Source organism: Gadus morhua, chromosome 20, assembly GCF_902167405.1.
Source record: "Gadus morhua chromosome 20, gadMor3.0, whole genome shotgun sequence".
Classification (NCBI taxonomy): domain Eukaryota; kingdom Metazoa; phylum Chordata; class Actinopteri; order Gadiformes; family Gadidae; genus Gadus; species Gadus morhua.
In genome coordinates this window covers 13,705,986-13,716,356 of record NC_044067.1, presented here as the reverse complement: position 1 = coordinate 13,716,356, position 10,371 = coordinate 13,705,986, and the positions used below count along the sequence as shown (strand labels likewise).

The window sequence follows — 10,371 nt, the reverse complement described above, 5'->3', positions numbered from 1 at the left end:
TAGCTATCAATGAATCAAATCGCTCATAAAGATTGTATTTTATTACCACTTTACAGAGTAAAACACTTAAAGAATTCTTCTCAGACAGTTTGTTATCATTCTTATCAGTATCAATGGTTGTTCATGGGCATACGGGCCAAGAACATTACAACTGTGATATAAGATCAAAGTCATACAGCCATGTCTAAAAAGTCAAGCTTGAAAACCTAATCGGCTCCATATGTCAGGACATATTTTACTCCCCAGCTTGACAAGTGTGTGTGTGTGTGTGTGTGTGTGTGTGTGTGTGTGTGTGTGTGTGTGTGTGTGTGTGTGTGTGTGTGTGTGTGTGTGTGTGTGTGTGTGTGTGTGTAAGCCGTGTGAGGTCCCACCATGAGCCTACAGCATCGGCATCAGCCAGCCTTTTGCCGCACACTGGCACACACCCAGCCACAAACAATGGAGCAGCCTAATTGTTCGACTAGGGTTTCTAAAATGAAAATAACTCCCTTTTCTCGCCCTTCATTACTTTATTTCCCAGCTGTGTTTTCGACACACATGGCGCTGGCACCACAGAATGAGAAACGTCCTCCCGCTCGCCTTCCACACGCTTGAAGCAGCGTGATGACAATGCCGTGATGACAATGACAATTCTCGTTTTGTTCATCCCGTGCATCCCGCGTTTTGTTGTTCATGCTCTTGTGGTTCAAAATGTCTGCTCCTCTCCGTTCTGGTTTAGTCTCGAGAGTGGCTTGAGAGGGCAGTTATATTTTCTAATTGTTTCTCTCTCTCTCTCCCTCTCTCGAACCATCTCTGGCCTTCAGAACCTACTGCCACCTTTGGTAAAGCAGCGAATACACCCTAGTTATACTATTACGGAAATAAAGCTGCCCACAAATTACAACAATAGGTGCATTCCGACTGAGGGACTTATTGGAAGCGGCTCAGTGTTTTGGCTACTCCCACTGAGTTCCCCTCGGCGTCCGTCCCCATAGAGTTACCTTTGTCGCGGCTACCAAACGCTCAAACAGCAAGGCGGTAACAGAGAAAGTGTCGCCGTCTTTAGGAATTTACATTAGCGAAATGCAATGCAAAGACGTAGACAAGGGCAAATGGTTAGCCTGTTTTTCTGTGTTTTCGATTGCAAATTGAAAACTTCACCACATGCATACTCTACAATACATGCTCGATGTTATATCTGATGTCGATGACCCGCTGCAACCATAACAAATCAGTGTCTACTAGTTAGGAGCGGCTCAGAAAGCTCCTACCCTGGCCGCTAACTGAGCCGCTAAACTGGCAAGTTGGGCGGATCCTCTCTCCAAGGAGGGAAAAGTCCCTCAGTCAGAACTTTTACATAAGTACTTTCTGCCCCGTATGCCTACTGGCATGTCGGGCATCAACGGTCAGAACGCGCCTATAGATTTACTCGCCTGTGAAGTAACAATTCCAATAAATCATTCAGAATGTTTTTTTTTTTAGAAAAGTATTGCTTTTATTAAAACACATAAGAACATAAATAAGAAAAACATTGACCGGAGAAATCTTGAAGATGTCTTACAGGTATGCTACAATCTAATTGGAAAAACAATATATTCATTCCGTTTGTCCGTGTGCCCACGCTGTTAAAACAAGATACATAAATATGGAATCTAAAAAAGAGCCCCTGTGTTGAATTAATTAACAAAACAAAAAGCGTGCATACAATTTTACCTAAGTGCTGCATAATGAATGTCATACAGACATAAAATATTGTTGTTGTTTTTTGTAACTTTTTCTTTTACAGCGGACGGGCCATTTTAATAATGATCTATCCCTGGTCTACTTTGTCTTATAAATAAATACTTAGTGCATATTCCCATCTACCTCACTGAAGAGCCAAATGAAAAAAAGGTTTAAGTTAAAGGTGGACCAAACTCAATTTGGTTAAGGCAAGACAAGAGTTCTTGTTATCGTCATTTAGGGTCAGACAGACCAGCTATCTGTATCACTGGTTCCTCTGGTTAAAGGAGACAAGAGGCCTCTTTGTGTTACTAAGGGTAAGACAGTCCAGCTATCTGCATTTGACGCATCACTTGCACCCATTTGCGGATTGTCAAACAGCAACGTGTAGATGCCCCCCTCCCCTCTGTCAAAACCGAAGTCAATGAGGACTATATTGACTCTTTCCATTTATGGAAACAGTGGAATTGCTGAGAAGTGGGACGTGGTTATGCTTTCTTGCAGAATGCATATTGTACATGATATACATGTTGACAGAGAATGCAAGGATGCGCTTCTCTGTGACCTCTTTTGAACGGAGATGGTGGACGAAGACTACATTATTGAATCGAGTGGCATTGCTGTGAAATTATTTTTCAAGGATAAAATATATCCCTTAGTTTTTTTCATATCAGATACCTTTTACGCTGTTCAACTCATACATCTTATGACAATCCTATTCACATTTCCTAGGACACCCATTTGGGAAATACCATCTACTGCGGCGGTCACCCTGATCATGATGGTTTGTTGTCCTTTGATAATCTACTAACTAATTAATTGGAGAACACGCTCTGAAAGCTACAATCTTACGTCCTTTATATTTATTTTATTTATTGTCCCCCTGGAGAATAATGACTATCAATATTATATACTGCTCCGTACTTCCAGTGACCTCAATATATTTGTTTATGTGCCATTTTGCCAGAGAAATGTCTTCATAAAAAAATGACTTGAAATAGAACCTCACCTGGAGTGGGTGTTTTGTTAACTTCACTGCCTAGTCATAGGCTTGAATAGAAATAGAAACCAATCAAAGGACATAATCAAACTGAACAATTTATAAGTTTTTTTCAATTTCATCTACTCTGTGTTCTAAATAGTTAACAATTAATTGCAATAATATCAAGCACTACACTCAAATATTATTCTCCTGAACAACTCCAGTGCGACTTGGGCTAATGTTATGCTTGGTGAAAGCTCTCACGGTCTGGGGGACGACAGACAGTGGAAGTGACCCGCGTCTATGAAAAAAGCCATTCTTAAAAAAACAACAAAAAAAAACACTATTTTTCTTTCAACAAATCCAGAATACGAATCAGTAATATAAAAAAATAAAAAAAACAACCGGCAAGTGCTCGCACAGTGGTTCATTGGCGTGGTCAAATGTTCAGTAGCGCTCGTCCTTCCCCTCTCTCTCTCTCTCTCTCTCTCTCTCTCTCTCTCTCTCTCTCTCACTCTCACTCTCACTCTCTCCGCTCATCAGTTGCTGAGCTTGATCGCCCCAAAGTACGTCCACTTCCCGTCTAGGTCCAAGAGCCACGCGTTGGACACGTTGACGTACAGGGCGTCGCCCTCCTCCAGCTTGACGCCGCGGCCCTGCTGGGCGCAGTACATGTTGTACTTGTACTTGGTGTGCTCCCAGTGCACCGTGCTGCCCGTCTTCACCAGCCCCTCCGCCCTGCCGTTCTCCCGGACGTTCTCGTGGTAGATGAACTGCATGAGCTGGGCGTTGCTCACGTCCGGCGCCGGCGTCCTCTCCGGCCCGTTTTCCTCCTGCGGGTACACGGAGTAGCGCATGCAGGTCTTGGCGTAGACGTAGTAGAAGCCTGACTCGATCACCAGAAGCCGCCCCCTCTGGTAGTCCATCTTGTGGCAGCGCCCGCGCTCCTTGTCCCAGTCGATCATGACAGGCTTCGGCTCGCCCCCTGGTAGAGCCAATCACAGGGCAGGTAAGGTATGCAGTATCGTTCGAATGATCATTCAAAACTAACCTGGTTGAAAGTGGAGGTGAGTGGAACCTAGTGATGAGTCTAATTTTTTTATTGTTTTATAATTGTGCTATATTTACTTAACCATGTAAATTAAATGTCCATGTACTGTTTGCATAGTTATTGTAGTAAAATAAAAACATTGTTAGTATTGGAATCAATGGTATGTGCACATTAGGGTTGGGTGATCCATTCTATTACATATCGTCCAATAACGGTTATTCTAGATAGTCAATATATACGATCCCATCGCCAGGGGGCCACGGGAGGGCAGAGAGAGGGAAATAATGTCAACTGCAACCTGCAAGCAATACATTTAAACTTACATGAATAAACTTTGATAACAGAATGTTTTATTTTATTTTTGCCTGAAAATATTGGATAATGGAAGATATCTGAAAAGAACACTCCCTACACAACAGTTCGAGAGCGAATAATGCTTCCTATAATTCAATGTGGTCCAGCCGGGTAAACAACAAAAGTATCTGTTTTTTTTGCAGTCAAACTCGTCTTTAAGGAAGAATTCAGAAGGGAGCAGAGCGATTTGTTTGGAAGGAGACTACCTGCACTCTGTTTACACAGTAAGTTCTGGGTTAAATCAAGTTAACTAAATTGCCTTAATATCGGCATAGGAAAAAAACAATTGTCGATCATCCCTTTAATTGTCAATATAAGATTGGATTGCCTGCTTAGTTTACACAAGGCCAAAAGGCAGATGGCAAATGTCTGCACTCTCATACATTGTCTCCAAACCTAATCCCTAAATTTGGCTGCGAACATGACAGTAAGCTGCTTTAAATTAAACAGTTTTGTTACAAAGTGAAACCATACTCGTGGTGACACTTAGCAGTGTACTTACTTTTGCTGTGCTCCTGACGCTGAAGGATTGGCAGATGAGCAAACGGAAGGCTCTCTTTTGCATTCTTTCCACGTCTGTTTTTCTTCGTGTCTTTCAGCGCGTCGAGCACAGGCTCCGTCTGCGCTTCCTGTGTAAAACAGGAAATAGCCTTGTCAACTCAATCGCGACGGATCCATTGAGATGAGATTTAGCTTTTTAGGGACATCACTTAGCCTGCTATTGTGTCGTTTCTGTGCGTAGTAATTTTCAAAACGTTCAACAAAAATGTAGAACAAAAACATAAATTTACCCAGAAGAACCACAAATTGTTAAGGGCAGAAACAAAGTGCTACTTTGACATACTCGATTTTACCAATGCTTTACTTTGCTGTCCCATTCAATAATTCTCTTTGTATTAACTTGAGATGCATGAACGCAAAAATGTATAACCATGTATGTGTGTTGTATATGAAGTATACTGCAAGCCCATCTTTCTTATAAAACCCCTATCCTTTAGCACTAAACCATAACCCTAACCTAGCTAGCTGTCTGTCTCCTTAAACAGCAGTGGTGAGCGTTTTGGACTCACAGTCTCTCACAGTCAGATCTAAAATGCTGTGGAGCAAAGACTTAAGATTAACTGAACTGCTCATCTTTACTTAAGATGAGCAAAAAATCATGGCATTCTCTCAGAGAACGGCCTATGCTTAGAGTTTCTATTCAAGGGCTTATGCTTTGATTTTTGTATCCTTATTTTTAAGTTAACACCAGACCAGACAGAGCATATACAAAAAAAAAACATGGGGTCCATGCAGGTAGACAGTAACTTCCCAAGGACTGCCAAATCTTTTCGCACTTTTGGCACCAAATTAAAATAACTTATGGGCCTATGTTCCCCAAACTGATTATAAAAAAAACACGGGGCAATAAGCAAGATCCTTGTTGCCAATGTTACAACTTGTTTGGTTCAGTATATTTTTCTAAAACAATAACCGCAGGAATGCTAGAAATGTCTGTTATCCTACTCATGCCAATAATAGTACAAAGAGAATACCCCTGTAAATGATCTGTAAATAAAATAAAAATGTACATGCACCACCCCTGTGTTCTGTTTGGCCGTCCCAAATGAAACTCGGTCGCACCCCTTTCCAAACGTATACAGCATCGCCACACACACACACACACACACACACACACACACACACACACACACACACACACACACACACACACACACACACACACACACACACACACACACACACACACACACACACACACACACACACACACACACGTTGAGCTAAGATTACGTTTAGTATTAACTCACAGCCTTGCTAGATTTCCATAGTTAAAGTAAAGTAAAGATTGGTAGTCCCTTTCCACCAAATACAACGGTGTGCCAAAAGTTACTTATGAAAAAAGGGCTTTGGAATAAAACGAGGGGAAACCGAACCACTCTAAGTCCACAAGGAAATTGTAAATGGGCTGTCAAGTGGCCCCAGAAGTCACACTGTATTACTGAGAACAGCTGAGAAATGACAAAGAAGTACTTGGGGGACTATAGAACTTAGAACTACTACAACCATGGCACATAATACAACAGAACTAGATATAACAGAAACTCAGTACCTTTCCCGTGGCTAAGATAAACTGTCACAAAGAAAGTTTATTTGGTTATGTTGGCCAACTGTGCTTGTGCATTTGAAACTGCTGCACATTGGACCTCTCTGAAAAGTCACACAATGCGACCGCTCTCCACAAACTATGGGGCCTGAGCTCTTGAGTCATTGGTCTCAGTATCCTCATATTGCCCTGACGCCGCGGTTTGTGAGGAACATCCTGCCTCACTTCAAAGGGAATAACAAGAAAAACCGAGAGAGCTGACCGTTTTATGTCCAGCTAGGCCAAAAATCTGACCAAACCCTCTGGACTTTCATTGGCCGACACCGGTGGTGGTCCCAGGGCAGGCCTTAACACAACACAGCAAGGGCCAAATAGACCTGTCACCCTGACACCTCATTAAACTCCCAGCATGCCTCCCGGCTCCACCATGTGAACCAGCAGGGTACTGACGACAATGTGTTCCCCCCAGCCTCATGCCGGCTGGGTGGTTTGTGTAAGGGCTCCACTGGGCCTGCTCAAGGCAAATACAAATACAGTGTTTCAAAAGGAAACTATTGCATGATGGGAAACAAAACACAAGTGAAGCAGCGCAGCCCATTTCTCCTCTGTTGTTTTAATCATGGAAAGCTGTTGTCTCTGCGGGGCAAAAGCCTTGCCAAAAAAAATGACAGTTCCTTGAGAACGCTTAACAAAAGAGAGTCTCCTGAAAGATAGACGGTTGACAGTTGACTCGCCAGGTTCACGAGCACATTAGTCAATGTTATTTCACGGCAACGTGATATGTCTTTATAGGACAAGATGTTAGAGCCGACCATTGTATTCCAAAAAGTACAGTATATACACTCTCTGCTCTCAAAGATACGCGAGTGTAGCAGATTGTGATAGGGATTCTCCCGATAAAGAAACAATTAATGGACACAGCAATCTATTTACCTATGTCCCATGGATAATGGTGTTTTCCCTCTTGTGGTCTGACCTCTGCAAAGTCGCTAGACTTCTAAGGCCACGTGGGACTTAGGTTAGCCCAGACTGACGATATGGCCTGAATGATGGTGCTACCTTTCCTCTTAGAAAACAAAGGTCTGGGAACCGCATGACCAAGCAAAAAAAATGGGATTGGTTAAGAATGTGGTTTTGTAGGCTTTTGGGAGATACTTTTTAATTTGTTTTGCCGTGTAATTCAAACTAGGGCACATTCTTGCTTTACTGAGGCACAAGGAAGTACCCACGTATGGGGAAAAAAATGAATCACTGCTGCTCTCGTCTCAGGCACATATTTGCTTGAGGAATTAACACCTGCTTTTACCCAGTGATCAGATAATGTGTGTGTAAAGTTCTCAAAACAATACAAAAGATAACCTTTAAAGATAACCCAGACCGAACATATAATACAGAGCCAACAGTGAATAGCTAGGAAAGTGTACGATTGAGAGTCCTCCTGTCAAGAGACTACTTGCTGCTTGCTTAGCCTGATAAAGGAGGGGATCCTTACCTCTATAGAGCGGTGTTGGGAGGGCCTCAGGTCAACCTGGAGACAGAAACAGAAGGCCTTGGGTGAGAAGGGACAACATTGAAACACATTCATTTAAAAAACATGCCTTTCACTGAATGTCCTCTTGACACATATGCATAGGAGAAATGTTCCCAAACATTTCCTGGAAACCGGTGGGGAGAGAAAATAGAGGAGAGAAGAGATAAGAGAGAATTAAGAAGACAGAGGACAGGAGAGAGAAACTGTGGTTGTAAGAGTTGGTGGCACATTGTAGGGTCTTCTACCCCAGGTAGTTTTTTTCACAGCGGTGCCAAATTATAACACTACTTTTTGCTGACTCACTCACTTGTCTGTTCTTAAACTGCTTGGTTGTCTGAGCCATTGATTACATGCAAGCAACACTCCCATCTCTCTCTATCACAAACACACAAACTAGAATGTTTTGGGCAAACCCCTACACTACTACATTCCTAGGCCCTCATCCCAGCTGGAGCCCTCCTTCCCGTTCTATCTCCAGTAAGTCTTGCAGGTGTCCGAAGTAGAAGCCTGCATAGCTCTATAAACGGCAGTCAACACCACATGGTGAATCACTGGTTACCCAAAAACAAAGAGCAACCATAAGGGGAAATCAGTGCAGCTGCTGGTGTAAATCTGATACTGCCCCCTATTGCAGTGTTTATACGCAAAGGGGTACTTTTGTTGCATTTAGAGTATCGATGGAAGAGTCCAATTAATCCAAATCAACCTTTTTTTTTTAAAACACAGCCCATTCTATATATACTATCTAGACTCAGTGCTGCATCAATGGCATAGCTGGCGTCCACCACACTGCGTATTGTAATGCCAGAAACAACAAACGTAAGAAATTGGAAGGGGGGGGGGGGGGGGGGGGGGGGGAGAGAGACAGAGAGACAGAGAGAGACTGAGACTGAGACAGAGAGACTGGGAACGAGACAGAGAGACTGCGAACGAGACAGAGAGACTGCGAACGAGACCGAGTTTGACGAGGAGAGACAGAGACCCACTCACACACAAACAGTCTTAACAAAACGGAGATGTGGTCTGGTGTCTTGGCTTGTCAAAACACGGCTATTATTCAAACTGTCATAAAGTATCCAAAGCAGGCCTGGAAGAATGTAAATGTTGATTTTACAAGGTCACATATAGACACATTGAACTTCAACAATGTTATGATAATGATATTGGACGATAAAGATGGCAAGCTAACTACCTGACATGAAATGAACCAGATAGCATAGATTTATTGACACTGGAAACACTTTCCTTTCCCCGGTGCTGGGGGCTACTCCTCTGCACGACTCAGAAGCAGGGGGAAAGTATTTCGCAAAGTCTTCATTCTTTACAACTATTTTACGTCCCATTCCAAAACACCCCAGGAAGCATTGGCTGCTATTTAGGATAACATTCTGTGTACGCTCAGAGGGTTTAACTCTTGACACATTAATTACAAATACCCCCAAACGGCATGTAAACACGTCCAGCCTAGTCCAAATGCAAAGAACTGCAGCCCAGGAGACGTCAAAGAAAACATCTGTTTTATACAAACAGAGGCTCTTATTTAGAAGAGAGCCTCTGTTGGCTCGAGATACGAGATAGGATCTCGTAGAAATAGCTGTTAAAAAACAGAAGGCCGGGTGGAAAGTCTCCATTGCAGGACGAGATGCTATCTGTCTTCGCTACAATTCGTCGCTAGCGCGAGCCGACGACCTCAACGAGACAGCGCGCGCGTCTTCAAAGGGAGAGAGCGTGCAGTGCTGCAGAGTTTCGTGGAAGTGCCAGTAAACCGGATTGAAAGTTCGTTTTTTTGGGGTGTAGATTTTTTTTGTATGCAGGTTTATTGTTGCTATGTTTGTTATGGTTTGGTTTATTTAAAAAAATTAAATCTTAACGGTGGTATGGAATATTGTGCTACCACATTAAGACCATGGGATGGGTTGTTGTTATAATGTAACTCTTGGACGCAACCGTGAGGCACAAGCATACAACACATGCAAGTCAACGAGATGTGCAAAACACGCCGAAACACAACTTTTGTAAAAACAGCGTGGTGCAGCATTGGTAGGCCTGAAATGAAAGGAACCTACCTCTTGAAGATAGCCCGTCAAGTGTAACAAGATCGCGACACTCGATGCCACTTGAAGCAATCCCATAACCGCGAGCGTCCCGAAAAGAATGGGTCGGTACGTTGTTTCCGAACTTTGCACCGGGTGGAAGCGGTGCTGTCCTGACTCGACGTCGTAGCCGTCACGATAATCGTGGTTAGCTGCCATGGTGAGCGCTTTTTCGTTCAGCCCAGACCAGGTCCTGTACTTAGTGTAAGGCAGAGATTTGTGATGACTGGAAAGTCCTTTAAGCAGTGGGTGGGCTCAGAGGGTTCGGCTCTTCAGGACATAGGCAGCCAATCAGACAGGCAGAGGGATCTCATGTTCGTTCTCGTGCATCGGAACTTACTTCAGACAGACCCACAGACAGCCAAGTTCTTACGACAGGTAAAACGAGACTGGCCCCTTTTTTGTCGCGGGCTTTTGGAAGCGAAACCATCAGTCACGTGACGCTTCCCTGCGTTGATTCTGCTATCGCTCACCACCTCGGTTTAATGATCAGTATGATCTGCCAGTTTGCAAATCTCACCCCGAGCCAATTCTGTTTCTTGGTGAAAAGTA

General features: G+C 43.4%; 1 protein-coding gene across 1 annotated transcript; it reads right to left on the bottom strand.

Moving 5' to 3' along the window:
- Positions 1–1,448: 1,448 nt before the first annotated feature.
- Positions 1,449–10,216, bottom strand: tnfsf11 (TNF superfamily member 11). The gene is made up of 4 exons (XM_030343620.1): positions 9,793–10,216; positions 7,688–7,723; positions 4,591–4,717; positions 1,449–3,668 (listed from the first exon to the last, which is right to left on the bottom strand). The coding sequence occupies exons 1-4, from the start codon at positions 9,976–9,978 to the stop codon at positions 3,223–3,225; spliced, it is 795 nt and encodes a 264-aa protein (XP_030199480.1). The 5' UTR covers positions 9,979–10,216; the 3' UTR covers positions 1,449–3,222.
- Positions 10,217–10,371: the final 155 nt, after the last annotated feature.